This window comes from Miniopterus schreibersii (assembly GCF_964146895.1).
Source record: "Miniopterus schreibersii genome assembly, chromosome: 2".
Taxonomy (NCBI): domain Eukaryota; kingdom Metazoa; phylum Chordata; class Mammalia; order Chiroptera; family Miniopteridae; genus Miniopterus; species Miniopterus schreibersii.
In genome coordinates, this window is record NC_138102.1 from 20348408 (window position 1) to 20373299 (window position 24892).

At 47.2% G+C, this 24892-nt stretch overlaps 1 protein-coding gene across 5 annotated transcripts in view; it reads right to left on the bottom strand.

Moving 5' to 3' along the window:
- Positions 1 to 24892, bottom strand: part of FGFR1 (fibroblast growth factor receptor 1) — a 49154-nt gene that overhangs the window by 14944 nt on the left and 9318 nt on the right. For 4 of the 5 annotated variants that reach the window (XM_081127569.1, XM_081127567.1, XM_081127568.1 and 1 more), the window contains exon 3: positions 1354 to 1620. The exons of the other annotated variant lie outside the window; for it this stretch is intronic. In XM_081127569.1, the coding sequence (XP_080983695.1) occupies positions 1354 to 1620 (267 nt within the window). The remainder of the gene's footprint in view (positions 1 to 1353; positions 1621 to 24892) is intronic. 5 annotated transcript variants of the gene reach the window in all.

A 24892-nucleotide genomic window follows, 5' to 3' on the forward strand; every position in this document is an offset into this window, starting at 1 on the left:
AGGTCCCTCCAAGGGAAGAGAGTCTCTAATTTCCATCCATATCAATAGTCCCAAACATAAAGGCCAATCCAGTGACAGATCAACACAGACACCTTCCCCATGCCAACTCCCAGGCCCACTCTTCCCTTAGTGACTGTCTCTCAGTGGGACAGAAATGGTTCATTAAGAACTGCACCCTCTATGCTTGTTCCCTTCCTCCCCCAACCTAATGCACTGCCCCTCTCTGCCCACAGCTCTTTACACCTTATCAGGGGCAGTAGGCCCTCTTTAATTTAATACCACCCCACATTCAGAGGCTCTCCCCCACTCGTGGTACCACCTGAATGTGCTGGGTCTCAGAACTGGCACCGCTGGAACCTGAATCCTCCTTTGGTCTGCTAACCATTGGGAAATCCCGATAGATCTAGACACACTGAGGCCAGAATCTATTTCCAAAGCCATGAGCTGAACTTACAGTCAGAATTTTTCTAGCATGCACCTGCTAAGGTTTGAAAGCTGCCCTTTCAGCCAGAGCAGGTAGAGAGGCTACTACACAGTCTGCAGCTGCCAACACCTCTCCCCAACAAGTATGCACCCCTCTTAAGAGGGTCAACACACATGTGGTCACCAATCAGGGCTTATGCCAGATCTTTCTCCAGTCCTTCCTAGTGCTTTTGGTGGTCTGGAGGGAAATAGAGGGGGCAAGTGCCTGTTAGGGGCAGGTTCTAAAGGATGCCTGAGTGGGAGAGGTGCCAAGCACACACCCTGAGATTCACAAATGGCTTTAAAAATGTTTCAGCTCTACTTCGTTTCTTCCTGTTTGTGTGAAAGTCGCATTCTAAAAGTGGAAGATTCCCAAAGTCACAGAGCTCTAGGGTTCTCTGGCTGCCCTAACGCAGCTCCAGAAGCTGCAGGACAGATGTTTTCCATAAAGCCTGCGGATATGGCGGTGCACCTGGATCCTTCCCCATCACAGCAGGGACCTCACAACGTATTCTGGGGATCCAATCACTAAACCAAGTACCAAGTCCAAATGGCAAGGGAATGACAGGGTGGAAGCTGGTTGAGCCCTATGTAGCAGCCCTATGGAGATCTGGGCAGGCTGTGGTGGAAAAGTCAGTGTTTTACTGCTCCAAGAGTATCTGCAATCACCTCAGAGCTAGATCGGGGAAGCCTGGGGCCCACACCACCTGGTCATCCCTTTGAGAGCTAAGCCACGCGGCGGGCAGGGAGCAATGTTAGTGGGCAGCAGTTTCTGAAGCAGAATGGGGGCAGGTCATGGGAGGGGAGGAGGTTCACCTCCTCCTGAGACTAGCAGAGAGGGTTGGAAGAGGGGAACCAGGGAGAGGGTGAGGGCAGGGCTTTGCTACCAACCTGAGACATTGACGGAGAAGTAGGTGGTGTCGCTGCCCGAGGGGCTGCTGGTCACGCAAGCGTAGAGGCCGGAGTCAGCGGGCACAGAATCCCGCACCTCCACCTCCTCCCCTGTGATGCGGGTACGGTTGCTTTCCACCAGCTGTACCCCGTCCCGCAGCCAGTTGATGCTCTGGACATCGTCCCGCAGCCGACAGCGGAGCTGCAGCAGGTCACCGGGGTGGACCAGGAAGGACTCCACTTCCACAGGGGCTCCCCAGGGCTGGGCTGCAGCCACCCACAGGGGCCAGGAAGAGGAGCCAAGGGACCGGAGAGGAAGAGAGGGAGAGGGAAGGAGGGGAGAGACAAAGGGAATTACGCTAGAGGCACTGAGCTGCCACATCCCAGGGGCCACAGAGCTGGGGAGGTGGGGACTGGAATATGGGTCAGTCAGGAAACGGCTGGCTACCTGGGAACCCTCATCTCTTCTTCTCTACCCCCCTCCTCCAAAGGTCAAAGGAAGAAAGAGGCAAAGTTAGGAAGCAGCTGCAGCAGCATTAAGCGGTTCACATTTCATTTCACTCCATCCTAGGGGGACACGGCCGGCCCTTCCTAGGACTTCTGTGTCCAGAGTGGCCCCTCCCCACACACTCAGTTCTTTGCCAAGAATGGCCACTTTCCAGAAGAACACCCCATTTTCTTTTGGCTAGGTCAGCCTCACTCCTTTCCCAGAGTAATAACTTAACAAACCCCACCCCTCAAAAATCCAGCAACCCCCACCCAAACTGAGAGAAGGCAATTTGTCAACCAGGCAGCTCTAGGTTCAAGTGATTGGGGGATGGGGCTCTGGCGCCCCAATGAGTCAGATGCATAAGATGCATATGGGGGAGAGACAGCCCAAGCAGAGGTCAGCTCAGGGGAGCCTCTAGCTAACAGGTGTCAGGCCACAGGACTCGGAGCTTTTGCCTATATTAGGAACGGAGGCCTGCAGCTGCCACCAAACCCACACTTGTGCTGGCAGCCTAAGCCAGTGCACACAAAGCTCTTTTCTCCTCACCCCACTGCAGGGTTTCTCCTCTCAAGCCCCCCACCTTCCTTTCCCCCCATCCCCTCCCCGACACATATGTCCAGTCTCCCTCACCCCTCTTCCCAGAACCCGGGTGGTTCACAGCTCACGAGATCTGATGGGACCCTTGTCCACATGGCCATCCCTCTCAAGACCAACAATTCCACACTCACACTAACAAGACAGCTCAAAGCTGGACACACCTAGGAGTCCATGGTGCCAGGATGTTCCCCATCTCCTGAGCATCCCTGCTTCACTAACCAAGGGGAAGGGCAGATTCTATTTCAGTTCAGGCGTGCTCCCAGCATCTTCTGCCAAGTGTCCACTCCCACCAAAAGAAAGTGCTGGTTGCAGCTCAAATCTACCACCTGATTTAGTCTCCATTAAAGGAAGCCTTATTTCTTGCCACTGGTTTACAATCGGAGGCTCAACTGGGACTCCTCATACACATCCCAGCCCATAGTCCTGCAGGGCTCATGTCTCTACCTGGCTCTCCACTCACCCTCCAGGTCTCAGCCCAGCTGGTAACTCTGCCTCGAAGCCTTTTCCGACTCCCAGTCAGGATCAGGGGCCCTCCTACCACACTTGTCACACTGAAGGAAAGCCCCTTTCTCAATTGAGTTGAGAGGGTAGGGACATGTCCTATTTACCTTTAAATCCCCAGCACCTAGTATAGTGCCTGGCACATGAGAGTTGCCCAATAAGTGCTTGCTGGATAATGCAAAGATGACAAAGGCACAGTCACAATGTCCCTTTGTTGTCTTCCTTTCTAAATTCCCTTTCCTCCTTCACCACCCTTTAAAAAAAAAAGTATGTTTTTACTGATTTCTGAGAGAGAAAGGGAGAAGGAGACAGAGATAGAAACATCATTGATGAGAATCACTGAGCGGCTGCTTCCTGCTGGGAATCGAGCCCAAAACCAGGGTATGTGCCCTGATGGGGAACTGAACCATGACCTGGTTCATAGGTTCAACCACTGAGCCAACCTGGCCAGGTCCTACCCTCATTTTACAGAACTCATTCTGGTGCTAAACAGACATCCACTGGAAACCTCACAAATGAAGAAATGGGTGTCCTGACAGACAGGTGGCACCAGGGAGTAATTTTCCTCAGTGGGGCCTCAAATGAGGCTTTGGAGCCAAGGCTGCAACCCAAGAGCTCTATCTTAAATATTGGGTAAATACTAAGTCATCAAAAAGGGAGGAAGCTGCTTTAAAATGGTTTGGAAACCACTAGGTTGACAATCATTTACTTTTGTGAATCGGGTCAAGGAGAACACCAAACCACAAAGGTGTGCAGATCACACAACTGGTTAAAAATAAGCTTTTATGGGTCCTAAAAAGGTGATTCTTTCCATTTTTAATGGCCTGTGGTTTTGCCAAAAGAAAGCAGAAGAAAAGCAGTTCAGACTTGACCCTTAAGGAAACAGCAGACACTCCTATTGATCCAATCTCATTTCCCTCCTGTGACTTCACAGATTAAATATTTTGCAGCTCGTGATCTGTACCAACCGTTAGCCAAATAGTAAATTCAGTAAACTCAAATTCTTAGCCTCTGTCATCACAGCCTATTTTGACAGGCCCCAGAGACAAAAAGGTAGCATGGAGAACATGGGCATTTCCCCCAGAGGAAGCAGCAAAGGGACACTGGTCCTGCTGAGACTGGCTCTGGCTGATTCTAGCATGGATTCCTAACTTCCCACTCATCCCAGCCAGGATGTGCAAATAAAATTCTTCTACGTGATCTATAAAAAGCCTCCAAACCTGCTTTCTTTTTCCTGCCCCTGGAGTTCAAACTCAGCCCTGATGCTCCAGACCTTGGTGTGCTATGTACTCATAATTCTACCGATCAAGATCCTACAGTGTGGGGCCCTGGCCGGGTAGCTCAGCTGGTTAGAGCATTCCCCCAAAATGCCAAGGTTGTAGGTTCAATTCCCAGTCAGGGCACATACAAGAAGCAACCAATGAAAGCATAAACAAGTGGAACAACAAATCCCCCTCTCTCTCAAATCAATAAATACAAATTAAAAAAAAAAAAAAAAAAAGAGCCTACACTGTGTATAGGATAAAACCTAAGCCCTGCTTGACATCCAAGGCTCCCCACAATCTGTTCCCACCTCTCCATGCAACCTTCTTTTCCCTGCCTTCACTTCAGGTGTGGCGGTCGTCCACACCGACTGCATTCTCCCCCCACCACAAAGCTCACTCAAGCCTGTCAGCCATCTCTCTGGAGTCCTCCTGCCCCACTCTCCTCAAAGCGCGCCATCAAAGACATCTAGGAAGCCTTCTGTCGGCGCTAGTGTCTCGACTCTAATTTTCTATAAAACAGTTACTGTCTGAACCACATAAAATTGCACTCAATTACATATCATCTTGTATGGTTTCTTTTGTAAACACCTTTCTTGAGATATAATTAATTCAAATACCATAAAAGTCGCCTATTTAGAGTATGCAGGGGTGGGCAAAAGTAGGTTTACAGTTGTTTCATCTGGAAAATAATACAATAATTAATAAATAATAAACTTTGTTTCACGTATTCACAACTGTAAACCTACTTTCCCGGTATAATGCAATGTTTTTCAGCATATTCACAGTTATGTAACCATCACAATTAACTTCAGAACATTTTACCACCCCAAAAAGAAACTCCGTACCCATTAGCAGTCACTCACCATCCCCTCCCTCAGTCTAGTTAATTACTGATCTGCTTTCTGTCTCTATAGATTTGCCTATACTAGATATTTCATATCAATGAAATCATACAATATATGGTCATTTGTGACTGGCTTCTTTCATTTATCATGTTTTCAAGGTTCTTCTGTGCTACAGCATATCTCAGTACGTCATTCCTTTTAATGGCTGAATAAAATTTCATTGTATGGACATACCACATTTTATTTATCCATTCATTGATTGATGGACAGTTGGGTACATCGTTTCCTGTCAAAAGGGTCCATGTCTCACCTCTCCTAAGAAATAGCAAGCAACTCAGAGCAGAATGGACTATTATAATTTTCCCACAGTGCCTAAGAATGTCAGAAACGTAGAAAACACACTCAGTGGGTTCTGAACTGAATTTAGCATCTGGCAAAGGCTAATTTTTTTTTTATCCTCACCTGAGGATATTTTTTCCATTGCTTTTCAGAGAAAGCGGAAGGGTGTATGTGTGTGTGGGGGGGGGAGAGAGAGAGAGAGAGGGAGAGAATGAATTGGCTGTCTCCTGCACGCACCCCGGACTGGTGACGGGAATAGAGCCTGCAACAGAGTTACGTGCCGTGCCCTTGGCTGGAATTGAATCTGGGACCCTTCAGTCTGTGGGCCGGCATTCTAACCACTGAGCAAAACTGGCTAGGGTGAAAAAGCTAATTTTTAGAGGAACCAAAAGATCAGCCTATGGCTGTTGGGTTACAGTGGATTTTTTCATGGCTAAGAGTGCTCCTGATGTTAAAGTCTCGATTTACAAAGCAGAGGTAATGTCATTCTCTTCTAGGAGGTAATGGAAAGGTAACCAACGATTAGCTGGTTCACCAGGCCCTGCCCATCTGTGTCACCGCCCTGAACTGCGGTCCTGACCTTAGGGAGTCCCTGTGTAAGGTGGCTAATGGGAAGACATCACTGCTCACTGGCAGCCGCAGCAGTGACTTGATGGCAAGTGGCCCACTGAAGGCTGTGTAGGCTGGATGGGTACTCCTTTAGTGGGAGTGAAAAGGATTCATACACCAGTCCCCAATCCCATGTGCTTCTCTGATGGAGCCTCTCCATCCCCTCAAGGGAATCTAGGAGCAGATCAGGAACCCACACTTTTTAGTAATCCTCAAGGAAGCAGCTAGCAAGACAGAGAGGTGGGGATGGTGTTTCCCATGGTGTTCTCAAGTCACTGGTGTTCAGCAATCAAGTCACTACTCTCCATTCTCTTTTGGTCTTTCCAGTGTCCCTATTTATGCCCTCATTGAAAGGCCCTTGCATCTGTGGCTCCATCTCCTCTGAGCTGGCCTTTCTCTGGTCAAGACCAATGGTCCTATACTGTTATGTATTAGTTAGCAAGAAAGGAGCTAACTGACATCTTTATTGGACTGACCATGAAAGATGAAGGAAAGAAAGCCAGTTTATTGCTTAGCCACTTGAAACCAGCGTTCCAACTCTTAGAGAAACTGATTAATTGGAACCGGGATGCTGTGAGGGAAGTGGCAGACCAAAGCACTTGCATTATGTGTCTTGTTTCCTGAGACACGAGATGGGAAATGGAAGCTGGAGGACATTTGGTATCTGGATTCCATGGTGACCTAGTTGGAGGCTGAAAATGTTTGGCGTGAGTCAAATTACAGTGTTCATTCACTCTTACAGGCTCTAGGTGCCATGTGTTCAAAGTGCACTGTGAAAAAAAGGTGCATTGTGCTTTGAAGCCCACAGCACAGAGTCACTATTATCTCCACTGGGAGAGGGGAGTTTAGGGTTAGGCTAGGGCTTGACTTGACCATCCTTACAGGATGAAGGCTACAGATGCCTCAGATAACTCTCCAGAAAACTGGAGAGAACAAAGACTCCTGCTTAGCTGCCTGAATCTGAGGCTGAGGAGGTCTCTGGCCCTGAGGCAGTTTCCTGGGACAATGCAGATGGCAAGTGGCCCACTGAAGGCTGTGCAGGCTGGATGGGTACTCCTTTAGTGGGAGTGAAAAGGATTCATACACCAGTCCCCAATCCCATGTGCTTCTCTGATGGAGCCTCTCCATCCCCTCAAGGGAATCTAGGAGCAGATCAGGAACCCACACTTTTTAGTAATCCTCAAGGAAGCAGCTAGCAAGACAGAGAGGTGGGGATGGTGTTTCCCATGGTGTTCTCAAGTCTAAGAACATGATAAATGTTAATGGGGCCCCAGTAAGTTCCTTTCCCTTCCTACTTTCCCCTCAAATACCACAGCTTTGTCATTCCCAACAAGCCATCAGGATGCAGTATTTCTCTTATGGCAAGACTAGCCAGAAACCATCACAGTCATCGAGCAGGCAGTTCTGCCCTGGGCACATAAGATCAGATTGGAGTTCTTGATTCTAAATCTCTGTGCCTTTTGCCAGCCATGGACATCATGTGGGGTGGGGAGATGAAGCCCTGAGGAGGCTCAAACCCATATAAACCTTCTATTCTTATGAGAAGATGAGACCCCAGCTCCCCTAAATCCAAGAAGATGGGGAGCTCTCTTCAACATAGCTATCATTAACTAGGTACCTCTGCGAGCCCTTGTAAGGAGAAGAAACAGATTAAGCAAAGGAACTGCAGACCTATGTCTGGCCCTAACCAGGGTGATCAGATTTACATTATACCTTGATATGTATAGAGCACTTCGGATTGCAACATGAGACAACTGAAGAATGTAAGGACCAGTACAGGCTCTGAGGTTACAGAACTTAAATATCAGTGGTCAGAGCAGACAGCGGTGTTCACAGCAGAGTCCAGCTAGACATAATGGTAAGGAAACGGGGGAAGTAAATGAGGTTTTAGATTGGGAGTGAAAACCTGGAGGGGAGCAGAAAAGGTAAGGTGCTTATGAGCAGAGTAGTAACTTGGGATGTGGGACATGAGGTCAGACTCCATGGCCAGTGCGGAACAGAAGCTTCATGGCAGAAAATAGCAAACAAACAAACAAACAAACAAATAGACAGAAACCCCACTAAAGAAGTCCCAGGAGTACATTTCTCTGCAGAGAGTATAAATGCAGGCCATTCATGCCACATGTACAAATATACCTGAACATGTATTTTGAAATACCACTTCACCAGCCCTGGCCCCATAACAGCCAGTTTGGTCTGAAAGTTATCCATCCCCAAAAACCTCACAACTTAACATGAACCTAGTGAAGAATAACAATATATTTGCTTAGCACTCTGAAATTTAGCATGTGCCTTCCCATGTATTGTCTTGGGATCCTTAAACCATTCTGAAAATGGTAAAACTAACATTGGCCAATAATTTACAGCAGGCCTACTATATATCCCATGTACTGTGATGCCTCTTAACACGGACTATCATTTACTCCACACAGCACTCCTATGATGGTGATAATATGATCATCTCTACCCTATAGATGTGGACACTTACTAAGTGCCGAGCACAGTTCTCATTTAATCCTCACAACAACCCTGTGGAGTACACACTATTATCATCCTCATTTTACACAGTGGTCATTGAGGCACAAAGATGTTCAGTATGCATCCAAGACAGCCCACCTAGCTTGGCCACCAGCTCATGGCCAAGCTGAGATTCAAACCCAGGTGGCCTGGCTCTCCAGAATCCACACAAATTCAGACCCCAGGCCCACTGCTTTGAAAGACAGTATCTACCTTCACTGTGCCTTTGTAATCGTTGACTTCAGAAAAGTGACTGCAACCCTTTCTGTTCAACCCACTGAACCTGTCTAATGCCACCAATGTCTCCTCCCTCACACATGGGATTCTCAAGTTGGTTGCTCTGGCCTTATCTTCCCTTTCTCATTCTCTGGATTTCCTCAGTCCCACAACTACGACCCCATAACTTAGTACTTTTAACTTATAAATGCACTTTTCCACAGCATCTCACTTCTCATGCTCACCTACTCTTTAAAGTTGAACAGATGTGACTGTGCACATCTGGCAGGTGAAGAAATGGGGGGAGAGGGAGGGCAGTGTGATAGTGGCAGACTCAGGACAAATATGCCCTATTTTGGTATGGCGCTCGATACTCTACAAGGCACGTTAATTCATGTTCTTGTGATTCCTGTTCATTCCCATTTAAACATGAGAAAATGGAGGGTGAGGGACTTCTCTCAAAGTCACAAACAGGGATCAGCATTGGCTTTAGATGCTGGTCCTGGGCCCCTCCACAGCATCTCACTTCTCATGCAGCACACTGGACAGCGAGGTGACCCATTCAGGTACTTACAGCTCTGCCTAGGCCACAGATAGCACAGGCCCTCTCTCCCTCCCTCCCTGTGTCTCTGGCTCAATCCTGGATCAGTCACCTGATACCTTGCCATGTCCCAAGCCCCTCACCCTTGATTACAGTTTACAGCTGAGTTGATGACCTCTGATGACCCCTGCCTGACTCCACTGAGAAAATTAAGAACATTAGGCAAAGGGGCTCATCAACTGTCCCCTGGGGCCAGCTCTCCGGATCAGAGATCCTCAGGCTGTCCTGCTCTCGAGCCCTGACCCCTGCACACAGGCACTCTGCATCGCGTCCCCTCACCGCCCTTAATTTTGCTTTCTTCCACCCAAAGGACTTTGCTTCTACTAAAATGTCTTCCTCCTCCTATCGCTCCATCACCTTCCTAAGACTTCCCCAACGACATTCTTCATCTCATTTTTAATGTGACTCACAAGTTCTCATGGCTTTATCTCGCGTTTGTCCACGGTGCCTGGCTGTGGGTTGGTCCATGGACAGGGTATGTCTTATCTACCCTCTAAGTCATGAGGGTGTCATCTACATTCTACACTCCAGAGTGCACAGAGCTTGAATAACCAGCCCTCAGCAAACCCCAGGCACAGTGTCTCGTGGTGGAGATGTCTGTCATCCCTATGAAATCCTTTTGATTCTGGATTTCCGGGTTAAGAAAATTAGGGGAGAACGCCATCCTCTTCAGTAACATGGGGGGGACTGGTGGTCCAGGAATGTTTACTGTCTTGGCACAAACTCCCCAGAGATAAATGAGGGGGCAATTGTGGGTGGAGGAGGAACTGGGGGTGGCTTTGAAAGCAAACTTAAAAGAAACACAGAACAGCCCAGCAGGGCTCTGGGAGCCCTCTGCAAATGTTTTTTATTATGTTATTTTGGCTTTGAAATGGAACTGAAAACTTACTTTAGTCTGACAACGCCAGGCCGGAGGGGGGATCTCACTGAAATCCCGGGGAATAACTATCATCTTATAAGGTTAGGGGTACAGAGAGGAAGCCCTAAAGATACATGATGCACTGAACTCACAAGGTCCCCAAGGCACAGGGCAAGCTGCGGACACGGGGAGCGGGGAGCGTAGCCATGTGTGGGAGGGAGACAGGAACACCAAATCAATTAGCGGGACCTGACACCCTGATCCAGCAGCATTCACCCGTCCCCAACCCAGGGGATTTGGAGTGTAGGGTGTTTTTTGTTTTTTTTTTTAATAGAAAAAGTGAAAAAAGTAAGAAGGACCATTTTGCATGCAAATAGGCCACAGCCAGAAGAGCCCATTAAAATGTAAAAACTCCACATTCAGCCGGACAAAACTGTGCAAACTGCTGTGTTTGCCAGAGGGGCAGCAATACAGCTCCTGACAAAGGAGCTGGGGAACAATGGCGGGCTGAATGGCCTCTGTCAGCAGGTCCCCTCTCGCGTTGCCATGGGGACCCCACCGGGGCTTACTAAAGGTATTTCCTGAGGAGAAAGGCAGTGCACACAAGCCCAGGCAGCCCGGCTAATCCTGACAGGAAGCCATCGCCATTCAGCAGCCCAGGGGCTTGGGGCCGGAGTTTTGTTTTGTTTTTATTAAAAAAAGATTTCAGTCTTTTGTGTGTCCCACCTCATCACTGTAATTTAGTGCAGAGCCACCTGCGAGGGCCAAAGCTGCAGCCAGGCCCCTGAGCCCACCCCACGACCCCCCAAATACAGCCCCCCAGTAGTTGGGCAGGAGGAGGCCCAGGCACGCAGAGCCCCACTCAGGAGACCCAGGCCGAAAGTACCCAGGGCCCAGAGAGTTTTGTGTGAATCTTCAAACTGATGTTGCGAGGAGTAACAGCGTCAGAATGGAGCCCGGGGTTCAAGTCCCTAAGCCGGGTCCCAGCTGATGCCTCCTTCATACCACACTGTTTCCCTCCCTAGGGATGGTGTCCCCCACCTCTCCCTACTTCCCACCCTGGGGAGAGTACTCTCACGCTGGGGACAAGGACTGTAATTAAGTGATTAACAAAGGAATGTGCTCAGGAGTTGTTTTAAAAGAAATTTCCCTTTTTCCTTTCTCCCCAGCAAATGCTCTCACCCCAACTATTTACAGACACACTATGAACAGAGCCGGAAAAATAAAAAAAAAACCTTCTACATCCATTTCCCAAAAGGATTCTCAGTACATTTTGCTTCCCTCCTTCCCAGGAAGAAAGAGTTTCTCTGGGAAGAGGAAAGTTCACTGGAGGCACGCAGGAGGCATAGGGCGCACTCGCCCAGGAATAGCAAACGTAGAGGTAAAGGTGGGTGCCCTACAGCTGCGGGAAGGGGGTCCAAGCTCACAGTTCCTAGAAGTTTCTGTCACCATTTCACATTTGGCACCAGAGGAATCTGGCCTTGGCAGATTCAGGGAAGAAAGCCAACACAGCTGGTGGAGACAGAAACTCCTGTGTGACAACTGCCCCCCTAGGGCTCAGTTTAGGGTAAATTAACATTTCCTGAGCAAACTTGTATGTGGAAGGAGCCGTCCCCAAACAAAACAAGAATGAAGGTGGCTCTACTCATTCACTGTGATTTGAATCCAGGTCTGCGTGTTTGCAAAGCCCATGCTCTTGCATCTAGACCTCTCCTCAAAACCTGTATTGAACCTGGCATTTAGATACAATCATGAAAAGGAAAATTGATCATTTTGGAGGCATTAATACTGTGCCCAACCACTCCCCTGGACACCTGTGAGCTTCAAAAACCACACTGGTGGGTCCTGTTTTAGAAAAAGAAGCCAGAGAGCCTCTGTACAACAGTGGAAAACTCCCCCCAAAGAACTCCAGACTCAGTAAGGACCACTTGTATAGGCTGAAACTTAAGGGATCTAGATGCTTACGTCGGACGGTCTTCTCCTGCCTTTATTAAAAATCACGTCCTAAACTCAAATCAGAAGTACAACTGGCCACCAACTGTTACAACACAGAACTAAAAACACTTTCCACTAAGTTGTAAGGGAAAAGCTGGACAACTATTAGCTGAGGGGTGTGCGTGTGTGCGCATGTGCGTTGTGTGCCTGCATGCGTGCCTGTGTGTGTAGTGTATACGGTTGGAGAGAAGGGGAGCGCAGACCCTCCCCAGACCCTCCCACCACTGGCCAAGAGCCCAGGCCTCCCAGCCATGTGTCTGCAGCTGCGACCTGTCATGCACTTCCTGGTCTGGGTTCTGTAATGGAAAGATCATTAAGCATGGGGGAGGGAGAGTGAGATGAATCAATGGCGAAAAGGTAACCCTGCAGCTCGCACTTTGCTGTGCTCTAACCTTAAAGTCCGGTCAGGTTCCTTAAAGAAAAGGAATGTATTGCCCTTCCCCCACCCCACCCCCTACTAGGGCCTCTCCAATGGATGGCCTCCCCTCCCCCACGCCCAGCAGAGCTAGTTTGGGGAAGGAAACACCACTAGCAGCTGGGCAGGAAAAAGTTGCTGCTCCCTAAACTTGCTGATGAATTAGTAGAGGCCTCAGCTGTTTCAGAATTTGCCTTTTGGCCCCCCCAAAACCAAAATGGGTGCTTGAGTGCCTAATTCTCCAGGATTCTCAGCACCCCAAGGCACCTGCCATGTTCCCTCCCTGTCTAATCCCATCGATGCCATGGAGGTGGAGGGTCCGGTCACAGAGCTCTGTGTAAGGAGGGTCACTGCCCACGGCAGTGGGGAAAGGAATGGGCTCTGCACAATGCCCTTTATTTTTTTACATTATGAGAATAAAAAAAAAGTGCTAAACATCCTTTTAAAACGAAATGGTGTGGAATGGTGGTGGCCAGGGGCTAGGGAAGGGGAGAAGGGGGAATTAGTGCACAGTTTTGGGTTGGAAAGGCGAACGAGCTCTGGAGGTGGATGACCGCAATGGCTGCACAACGTGATGTGCCCACGACACAGAACTGCACTTAAAGAGGGAAAACGGTCAGTTTTATGTTACGTATATTTTATCACAATAAAAAATGGGAATGGTGGTGGATGGACAGTGTTGGTTTTTTAAAACAGGTTTTTACTTGGCAAAAATAAGTTGTCAACCCTATGTAGTTTCTAAAATATTGGGGGGAAATTTGGCCCATGAAATCTAAAAATCTGGGATCACTGGTCTGTTCCACAGATTTACAGGATAGCCAGCACCTAGAGGGTCCACCGAGGTACCGCATTCATTCTTCTCTCTCCCTCTCTCCCCTCTCTCGCCCCTGTACACACACCATGAAGGTCCAGCATTTAGTACTCGGTATTTTAAGAAATTTAAAGACCGTGGTTTAGGAATCTTTCTACCCGAGATGGTATGGCTGTCTGGTAGAGAGCAGGTAGAAGGAGCAGGACCAAAGGTTTGGGGGAAGGTAAGGGCCAAGATCTCCACTGGGGATTCCTTTGCTCAGACAACCTGGGTGATCTTGAATAATAAGGATCTTGGGGGAGAGATTCCTACTCTGAGCACTGTCAATATTGCAGATGTCCTAAGGGATGGGAATGAGAGCCTAGTTTGAAATTCCTGTAAAAACCACAGAGTCCCAAATGTTGCTTAACCACAGGTGGTTATAATTGGCTGGGTGCAGCAGAAAGGGCATCTGAGTAGAAATCACTCAGATGACTGGCCCTACCACTCACTGTGTGACCCTGGGCAAGTCCCCTCCCCACTCAGGCCTCAGTTTCCTCAACTGTGACATGAGAAGGCTGATGGACTTGACAAGTTCCAGTTCTAACCAATATTCTAAGTTTCAACTGGACCTTTGGAGTTGATAACTCACTGCTAGCCCCTCCTGCCCCCAACTAGCACAAAGCTCCTCGGGTGTGAAGGAAGACAAGAGGGGGATTCTGTTTTGGTCAGAGTTCCAGACATCAGCACCTTCAATAAATGTTTCTCTTCATCTCTTCTCTCTGGCCCATTCTCACCAGAAGCCTCAGAACGGAGGATATGGAGTAGCAAAGGCTGTGACTGGCAGAATGCTGGGAGCCTAGTTATTCTAGAAGGATTTATTTCACTGAGAACTGGCAAGGTAAATAAATTTTCAAAATGGATTTGCAGTCTGAAGGTGGTGAAGGGCAGACATAAAATAAATGCAGCTTCCAAACGTACCCTTCAGGCAGTAATACAGCCTTGATTGCTCAAATAACACTGATAAAAATTTTGAATGCAGAAGAGAGAACTTCATTCAGTAGTTTAGTCAAGGAACCTGACTCTTCTAAGGTTCAAAAGCCAACTCCTAAAACCTAAGGAAAATAAACCTTAATTCCAAATGTAAACTCTGAAGTTTGACAATAAATGAGCAGAAATTTCTGAATGCAATCGGACTCTTTCTAAAGGGCTGGAGAGCTGATCAGCATTCCAAAGGCTGTGATAATTGACTTAAAGCTCCAGGAAGAGGGTCTCCTGCCTTCCAAGGAAAGCTGTAGACCACCTTCCCATTCCTGGTCCTTCCTCCCTCCTCAATACCCCTAGGCAAACGGACTCAGGCCTCATCCACCTTTCCTATCTCCCTCCCAGTCTATTTTTGTATTCATCTTCCTAGACTCTCAGATATCCCACCTTCCTCACCTCTCACCCCTCCCAGCACAGGAGTTTAGAACTGAAGGCACTGATACCAAATGGACCGAGTCTGAATTCTAGGTCCACCACTTATTTGCTGTTTAACCTAGGCAAGTTTTTGTTTGAGTGCTCTCTTGGAGTCAGTTTCCTAAACTGTTAAATGGAAATAACACCTACCTTATCAACTTTTTTGGGGGAGAATTAATTGATATCAGAGATTCTCAATGTGTAGTCCCTGGATGGGCACCACGGCATCCTCTAGGATCTTGCTAAATCCATCAATCTCAGGGTCCTGCTTCAGAATCAAGAGCTCTGGGAGGGAACATGGCAGTGGGTTTCAACAAGCTAGCTGGTGAGGTCAGTGCAGTGAAAAGCTGAGAGTCACTGCACTGGATGATATAAGAGCTCAATATGTGGTAGCAATAACTAGTTATCGCCTATTTTCCTTACCTTCCTATTGAAAAGGATTTCATTCCTATATTCTCTTTAAAATTAGAAAGGTTAGGTACCTTTTAAAAAAGGAAATGAATTATCACTTAGCTGTGTGTTCATGCATGAATTCATTTATTCAAAAAGTAGTATTAACATGTATCACACAATAAATTATTCTAAGGTGCTGGAGAGAACAAAAGAAAAAACAAAATCTCTGCCTTAACGGCCTACATACACCCTCCCCACACACACCATCAGAGCCCAGAAATGATGGTCAATTTGTCCTTTCACTTAAGGAGGAGGCCCTCTCCTGTGTTTTCAGATGGTCTCAGACCCTGGATTTATGTCCTTATTTGATGTAGTCTTTGGATGACACTTCTTAAATGAGTCACTTATTGTATTTGCATATTTCTCCTAAGAGTAGCACTGGCCAGGACTGGGCCTAACCCATGGTGAACCTACAGGTATGGGTGGTGTTTGTTCCCATTCAAGAGAGGCCTCCAAGATTCTTGACGTTTTTCTCCCAAAAGCTTATACAGATAGTTACTGACAGAACTGGAAGAAGACATTTACCAACCAACTTTCAGTCTGTGTTTTAATAAGTCTGTGTTTTATTCCTGGGGCACACACTTCAGATAGTATACCCACCAATTAATATGTATTTTTAAAATCCTGTAATTATTTTGTGACTAGCCCAACTACACTGTTCTATTTTAAAACCATTAATTTGTTAAATGTAAATACTAAGAAAAACACTTCAGGCCCCTGTTCCCCCCATTGTTTTGAATTTCTTCCTGTTTTCAAAAAACATATAGTGGTAGCCTCAAAACAGTGCTAATGGTGCATCCAGTAGACACTGTGGGACCACAGCCATTTTAGGAGCAATCTAGGTGGGGTTTTTTGTTTGTTTGTTTTTAAATATGTCTTTATTGATTTCAAAGAGAGGAAGGGAGGGGGGAGAGAGACAGAGAAACATAAATGATGAGAGTCATTGATTGGCTGGCTACCTCTTGCATGCCCCCTACTGGGGATAGAGCCCACAACCCAGGCATGTGCAGACTGGGAATAGAACCTCCATCTCCTGGATCATAGGTCGATTCGGCTCAACCACTGAGCCACGCCGGCCGGGCAATCTAGGTGGTTTATGTGCCCCTACAACCCCACTACATTCTAGAATAAGTGTGACCTGCCAAGAAAACTCAGGTGTAGCATCTGACACTTTGGGGACCTTTCATGCTAGACCTTCTCCATGTAGGAGGTCTTGGCCACAGTGGAAGAGGCAGCCTCAATGGGGGTTTTTCTTCTATTGATTATTCTAGGTTGGGAAACCACTTTCCATTAAGGCAGCTCACAGACCTATGACTGATGCATCACTTCGAAGTAAAGACCAGAACATCACACAAGAAATGACACAAGGAAAGCACCTCCAGCAGCCCTTTCCGCAATCACACACATGAATGTACCACCCCAGAAAGGGGGGTGAAGCCTGGTTCCTGTGAGATAAAGGGGGCTGACCTAGCAATGTTTAAATAGAAACGCTGCCTGACATTTGTGGAAAAACCCAGTCTGATGTACGGATATGGTATAATGGACTGGAAAAAAACCCACTGGAATCAGACCTACAGAGTCTGAACCCCCGTTCCACCTTCTCACCAACTATATTAAACGAACGTAACTCCTTGAATTTGTTTCCTCTTCTGATTATGGTATAAACCCTGGACATGGGATTGTGTAAAGCTATAAAAATGTACAGGATGCAGAGTATAAGGATCAATAAATATTATTTATTAAATATTATTGTAAAAGGCCTTTACTGGTATAACCTTTTTAGGACAAATTGGCCCTATGTAATCAACAGTTTCAGAATTTAAGTATCCTTGGATGTGTGGACAAAAAGTCACCTAAGTACAAATATTGAAAATAACCTAAATACCCATCAGTAGAGGACTGGGTAAGTAAACAAACTTTGCACATCCATACAATGGAATATTATGTGGTTATTAAGCATGATGAAATTTTTTTCTCTGAAATAAAGACTTGCTTAAATTACAAACAAGTATATACCATATAAATCCCATTTTTAAAAAGTTACTTTTGTATAAATGCAAGAAAATAGTCTAAAAGAATATTCATAGCAGTGATTACTTTTGGATATGAGCTTTTCTTTACACATCTATATTTTCTAAATTTCCTCCAATGAACTTGGATTACATATCAAAAGTTTTAAAAGAGCAATAAAAACATTCCTTCTGGTTGCACAGAACTTTGCTCCAGTGGAGGAAAAAGCTATATGTTAAAAACTACATATAATGTAAGGCAGAGTAAAGAAAAGTGCTAGATTGAAAACTTAAACAGAAAGGGGGAAAAAAGGAATGATTAATTTGGAGACAAAGGAAGGCTTTAAGGGAGAGATGGCCCTAAGCTACACCTTAAAGCTAAACCCAAGTTAAACCTTAAGGTAAGAGTGGGAATTAACAAAAAAAGTGAAAAGACAGAAGGATAGGGATGGTCATTTCCGGCAAGGGACCAGGATCAATAGTGGTTAGGTAAGAGGAGTTTGGTTTGGCCAATATAGAGGTAGGGTCAGGCGGGGAGAGAACACAGAAGAAAGGAAAATCAGAGAATGAATGGTGAAAGGACCATTAGCCAGGGGCTAGGTTTCCATCCTGGAGAAAACCGAGGAAAGGCTAAGCTCTAAATTCAACTTCCTTTGTTGATTAAGAATTGAAACTTCAGTGTTGCTGGTTTTTAACCCCTTTCCTTGTCCAGGCTCATAACCACTGAAGTCCACTCGGCGGAACTCCTTGACCCTCTCACCCACTTGAGGCTCAATGCGCCTACACATCCAGGGCCTGGGAAACACAGTGGCATTCACTCAAATAGCAGGGTCTGCTGCCCCAACATTCACCTCCTTTTACACAACCCATCCCAGGAGGCTCAGCCACGACACAACACGTGGGATGAGGAAGGAGCATTGAGTTTCAAGCTCTGCCGAAGCCAATCTTTCTCTGTGCCTGGATCTTCCTGAACAGACTCCACACCCCAGCATTCCCCAGTTTGCAGGGCACAGACCCTTTATTTTATCATTTTAAAAAATCCTCACCCAAGGATATGTTTTATTGATTTTAGAAAGAGAGAGGAAAGGGGGAGAGAGAAAACATCCTTGTGACAGAGAAACATCGATCGGTTGCCTCCTGTATGTACCCCAAACCCACAACCTGGGTATTTACCTTGACTGGGAAACGAACCTGCCAACTTTTGGTACATGGGACAATGCTCCAACCAAGCCACACCAGCCAGGGCAGGGCACAAACCCTTTAAATGAAAGTAGTGGGCACCTCATTTGGCCAGTGGAAAGGTAAGAGTCTGTATGAACCAAGACACAGGAGAGGGGGACTCTGAGGGCACGAGTGCAGTGTCTTGAGGTAACAAACCTACCTTGGTGGGCTTCAGGCAACTGCCCCCCTACTTGGCTGTCACCAGCTGGATGTCAGAGCACCACCTTAGGCAAGTTCAGGAGCAGCCTAAGACTTCTTGTAAGAGGACAGTTGGGGATTTACTCCAGGCCCTTAGGTAGAGCAGTTAACTTTCAGCTTGATCACTTGGGGCCTGGTGTGGGTGGGAGGGAGGGAGGGAGGGAGGCAGAGAGAAGAGGATGTTTGCAGTAAGTCTCCAGAATGAATAGGGAGGCCTGGGCAGCTGGACTGGGGAGACCAAGAGTGCCAGAGCAGCTGGACTTTCCCCAGTCAGCAGGGAAACAGTTGTCTCATTTCCAGGCTTTGGGGAAGGAAGAGGCAAAGGTGGTGTCTACAGGGTGAGCGGGAGTCCCCAGCGGCCCCAAAGGAACCAGGCACTGTAAAAACAGGGCGCAGCTGCTGGTCAGGCTCTCTGACCCTGGACCTCGCCCTCCCGGGTTAATGACTCCCCAGGACTCACTTCTCCCAAGGCCATCCGTCAGCACCCCAGACACAAGCCATCACTCACTGCTTCCGCAGGACCAGGAACAAGCACCATGGCTGAGCCCTGCTGACCCACCTCCATGCTGGGGCCACACCAAAAGGAGGACACTCTCTCTGGTTCCTGCCACCCCACACTCCAGGTAGTCACAGAAACTGGGTGACAGAATCCTGGCCTAATTCTTTGTTTGGGCTCCCTCCCCTCCCCCACCAACAGCAAGGGCTCTGGACAGCCATTTGTTCTTCCCTGAGAAATGCCTCCTCCCAGACTTCGGGGAGCTGGCTGGCAAAGCCAGAGTGGAAAATCAGTGGAGCTAATGGTGTAGCAATGCAGAAGCCAGAGCCAAGAACACAGCTCTGGAGTGGCTTTGCTGCACTTGCCCGGCCTGGTCAAGCACTCCTCCCTCACATTCTCTCACATGCTGAGCACTGGCCTCCCTACCCCCACCCGGCTCAGCTCAGCAAAGCATCTGCAAACACCCTTTCAAAGGCACTCTACTCACCCCTCTCTGGGGAGAAGGATGTGGAACGGAGCAGATCCTCTGGGGAAACCTGGTGGCTCAGCACCCTGCAGATTTCTATAGTCCTGAATCCACCATCCTTGTTCTCAAGTGGGTCAGCCAACATCACCTTTTGCTCCATGTAATTCCACTTGCCTTTTGTCAGAGGGTGAAGAAACTCCTCTCATACATCCAGTGTGAATCAGAAGTAAACAGGTTCTTTTCACAAGAGGAAATTATGTTGGGGTGGGGTGGGGCGGAGGAGGGTTCCTGCATGTGTCCCAGGGCAGCCACTGGACACTAGTCCTCGGCCACAGTAATGGGCTCCAGCCAGAGGGATCACAGCCTGTCTGAGGCTGGTAGTGGGATACCTTCTAGCACCTATTTGAGGGTTCCTCTGCAGCTAGGCTGAAATGCATATCCCTTTGGGCCAAAGGCAGCTGTGGCAGCCCTGGAGAGGGGGTTGCCAGGGCCCTAAACTCGAGGCTGGGGCAATGTCTCTGGCACCACTTGCGGCCTCTCCCCCATGGTCGCAGGTTTCTGTGGAACACAAAGACAAAGCCTTGCTTTGTAGCACGGCATCCAGGGGGCTTGCAGCCAGAAATGGAAACTGCAGCTTTTCCATTAAGTGTAACCTCTCCCCCTTCAACTGGCCACCAGACTCCTTCAAATCTGGAGAGGTGGGAGGAGCTGTAAAACCCCTGCCCATTAAATTGCTTATTAGTTGCAGATTTCCAAGCATGTAGGCAAGTATTTTGAGACTGCATGTCTTATACTGTCCCCTCAACCACAGAGTCTGGGGTATTTAACCACCTTATGCTGAAAGGGGGCAGGACCCCCATTCCCAGTTTTGAAAAGTAGCCTTGCAAACAGTTTACTTGCTTTTCCCCAAGCCTTACTCTAAAAAAGAGAAAAATATACAGACACAACCCTCCTCAAGCTCAAAATGTCTTTCAAGTTGGTGCTTATCTTTTTAAAGGGGCATGACCCAGCTTCAGTCTAGCCACACAATGCCCCCTCCCTCAAAGCCTGATCTGAAACAAGCTGAGCCTCTTTAAGTTCCTAAACCAGAGGAGGGAAAGAAGAGGGAAGGAGGGAGTCTGGTTTTCCTGGAACCCTTATTAAATCAACTTTCCAAAGACAGCCAGAAACTCCAGGCCCTCCCCACTCCCTCAGGAGCATTTGCAGACTGGGGGAGGGGTTCCCAATACACACACACACACACACACACACACACACACACACTCACAGCAAAGCCTTTTTAAAGGAGTAAAGCTTTCAGTGTGAGCAGGGTTTTGGGTAGTTTGCTTTAAACTTTTGCACAAACTTTTTCTAAACAGATTATACTCTTTTCTGAGGACAACAGCAGCATTATTACTTAACAATCAACAGGACCAAGACTACATAACAATACTTTATATTTATTTGTGAGATACTGTATAACTTACAAAGGATGGAGATAAATTGTCCCTTGTGACTTCACAGCAGTTGTCTGAAGACCACGGGGCACCTGTTCTGCTATCACAAAGCTCAGGAGGGACAAGGTATGTGAAAGGGCAGCACCAAGAGAGGGACCTACACAACCAAACAGGGGATGGTTCTCCAGGTCCAGTGGATTTCCACTTCTGTGTCCTCAGGCAATCCAAGTCCACCCATGAAACAAGCCCCTTACCATGTGCTGTCTCCTGGGGGGGGGGGAGGGCGGTTCCCAGGAAACGGTACCCACAACTGCCATTTATTGCTCACTGACTATGTACCAGGCACTGTTCTAGGAGCTCTGTATACAGTTTCATTTGATATTGACTATGATGTGAGGAACACATGTTCACTATCAGTATAAGCTATACAGGCACAAAGAGGAACTTTCCCAAGAGCCAAGGGTCAGGAAAACGCAGAGCCAAAATCAAAACCAATAAAGTCCAGAGAAAACCTATGCCCACACAAAGACTCATACACAAATGTTCACAGTAATTTTAGTAATAATAGCCAAAACTGTTAACAACCTAAAAGGCCATCAACAGGTGAATGAACACACACTCATCATATAATTCCGTGATATGAAATTCTAGAATAGGCCAAGGTGATCTGTAGTGACAGCGAGTGGATCAGTGGTTGCCTGGGGTCAGTGCTGCAAAGGGGCCTGAGGGAGGTTTTGAGGGTGATGAAAATGTTCCATATCTTAATGGGGCTGGTAGCTACATTTCTTAAAACATGTCAAACTATATAGTTAAAATTGGTCTATTTTAAAGAATGAAAGTTATACCTCAATGAAGGTGATTTTTAAAAAATGTCTTTAGTCTTTACTGCTGCATAGCCTCCTAATGCCCCCTCCACCTTCACTATTCCCTCCTTTCTGTTGATGGGGCCCGTACTTTGTCCTCAGCAGGACCATCATCACCCTGGCTCCACCTTCCATCACTGCCCTGGATTCTTTTCCCTGTTTGGACCCACAGTTAGCAGCTTCAATACCCTCTCCACCACCTCTACCACCCCCCCAAATTCCAATGCTTGTACCCTCAGACGTCCCCTTCCTGTTTATAGAAGTTCCCAGGTTCTGAGAGCCACACTATTCACTTTTTCTATCCTCCATTTTTGGGCTGCAAAAGAGTTAGAGAAAGGTGTTTTTTGGTTTGTTTGTTTTAAAGTACTTTAGGGTCCATCATAAATTCATATTCTCAAACCTCACCCAAGCCCTCCTTGTTTTTGGACTCTCTTATCACCACCTATACTGTGGCTGATCCAAATCTTTTCTACTCCTCACAAATCTCCCGTCCTAGCTTACTCCCCTTATCTCATCTTGTCTGTGTCTCCAGTCACCAGAAGTTGACATCCAACCTACTTAAACCAACCAACCCGTAGATTCTATTTCTATAGTGTTTCCACTATTTTTCCCTTTCTTTACAACCTCAGGGCCCCCACCCTAGTTTATACTCTGACTTATTTTAGCTAGACATTAAAAACAAAAAACATCTAACTCTCTTTCTGGAGACAGCAGTGGTGGCAGCTACTAACATTTTACATATAAGTGCTTTGCCTGAATTAGTTCACTTAATCCTTTATTGCTGTCCCCATTTTAAAGATGAGCAGACTGTCCTGGAAGAGTAGCTCAGTTGGTTAGATTGTGGGCTCGATCCCCAGTCAGGGCATGTACAAGAATCAACCAATGAATGCATAAATAAGTGGAACAACAAATCGATGTTTCTCTCTCTCTCTAAAAATCAATAAATAAAATTAAAAAAAATAAAGATGAGCAAACTAAGGTTTAGTGTGTTTGAGGAATTTGTCAAAGCAAGTAATGCAGCTCTTAAGTGGTAGAGCAGAATTCAAATAGGCCCATCTTCTTCCTCCCATGCATCCGAATTCTGCTACCAGATTAATTTTCTAAAAGCTGAATCCCATTGCTACCTGCTCAAAACTTTGAAAGATTCCCAATATCTACCCATTTAAGGAAACTCCTTAGCAGGGCATTAAGGCCTTCTATGTGCTCATAACTCAATACAATTTTTCTGGGTGTTACTTCCCACGACTACCTACCTACTCACCATGTGAATCGTTCTCTGGCCCTGGCCAGTGTTGCTTGGTGGCTAGAGCATCGGCCTGTGCACCGGAGGGTCTCAGGTTCGATTCCCGGCCAAGGGCACGTATCTGGGTTGAGGGTTTGCTCTCTGCCCCGATTGAGGCTTGTGCGGGAGGCAACCAGTTGATGTGTCTCTCTCATATCAATGCTTCTCTCTCTCCCCCTTCCTCCCTCCCTTCCACTCTTTCTGAAAAGCGATGGAAAAAATATCCTCAGGTGAGGATTAACAAAACAAACAAACAAAATCGTTCTCTGTACACCTTACACATCCTGCCTCAGTGCCTTCATTCATGCTGTTCCACCTGGAATGTCCTTCAGTTTCCCCTTCCAAACCCCTACCATCCCTGTGGACCCATCTCAGATGCTCTCTGCTCCCCCCATCCGCTGCATGCCCAGTGCATTTTGTTGTAACTCCACTATGTGGTTTCAATATGGTCTACTTGTATTTAGATACCTCTGTACTTGTCTCCCCCTACCAGACGGCGAACTCCCTGTGGGCAGAGACAGTACCTCTTGCTTTGGGTGGGTCTCTGGCATGTTCTAGCTCAGGTCTTGCCTTTAGTTCTGTAACTGAATGCAACATTAATCTGCCTGCTCCAGCCGGTGCACATTCTAGAAAGTCTCACACACCCTTCCCTCCTCCTTCCCCATCACCATACACATGGACAAATATTCTCACTCATCATTTATCATTCAAATAGGTCGTGACAGCTGAGACTGACAGCCCTTTAAATGCAGCCACCATGTCATGGGCACACCTGAGCCTTTCACCCACTGCCTTCCAACCTTCTCTATTTATGTGACCAGCCACTGAATCATGCTCCATATACCCTTTGGCAGCAGAAAAGCCCATGTATTAGTTCTTAAACACCTTCGAAAGCCATCAGGTATGTTGTACCTATAATCTCCATGAAGTATTTTTACAACTCCAGCAAATCCCATGAGCGGTAGAGAAAGTCCTTCCAGTTACTAATATAATAAGCTCTCTGCATTTCTAACAAGCTAGAGATCTCTCCTGGCTCCCATGCCCCATTATGCTCTCTGGTTCTCAATCTCTTCCAAATCTCTCTAGCAGCACACACTGAAGGAAAACTGCTCAGCAGACCTCTGAACAGGGCCTGAGATGTGGTCAAGGAAGGCACAATGGCAAGCAGCCGGCCATGACTGCCAACCCTCACAGAAGATGTGTCTTTGGAACAATTTTACAAGTCAGAGGTCTTTATCAAGCTCCCACTTCCCTCAATATCCCCTGTAGCCTGATGTTCTAAACACAAATTCATAGGTCATTCCCTCCCCATTGTATCACCCAACACCACTTCATCTAGGTCAGGGAGCTGGCTCTTGGATCCCAATCAAGAGTTCTTTTTTCAGAAGAGAAAAGCATAAACCCACCCAGAGCACGTCACCTCTGGCAAAAAGATGTCACCAGCCTTCATGACCCAACCTCTCAGGAAGTTGGTTATGTTTATAATCAGGCCCTAACCAGCCGAGGCATCTTGGGGGTCTCTTCTACAGGAAAAAGAGCCCTTGGCTCCACCTGGGGTGGAGCCTTCCTAGTCGACCCCGTCACCTCCAAACATATCGCCTCCGTCCCAGCCCACCCT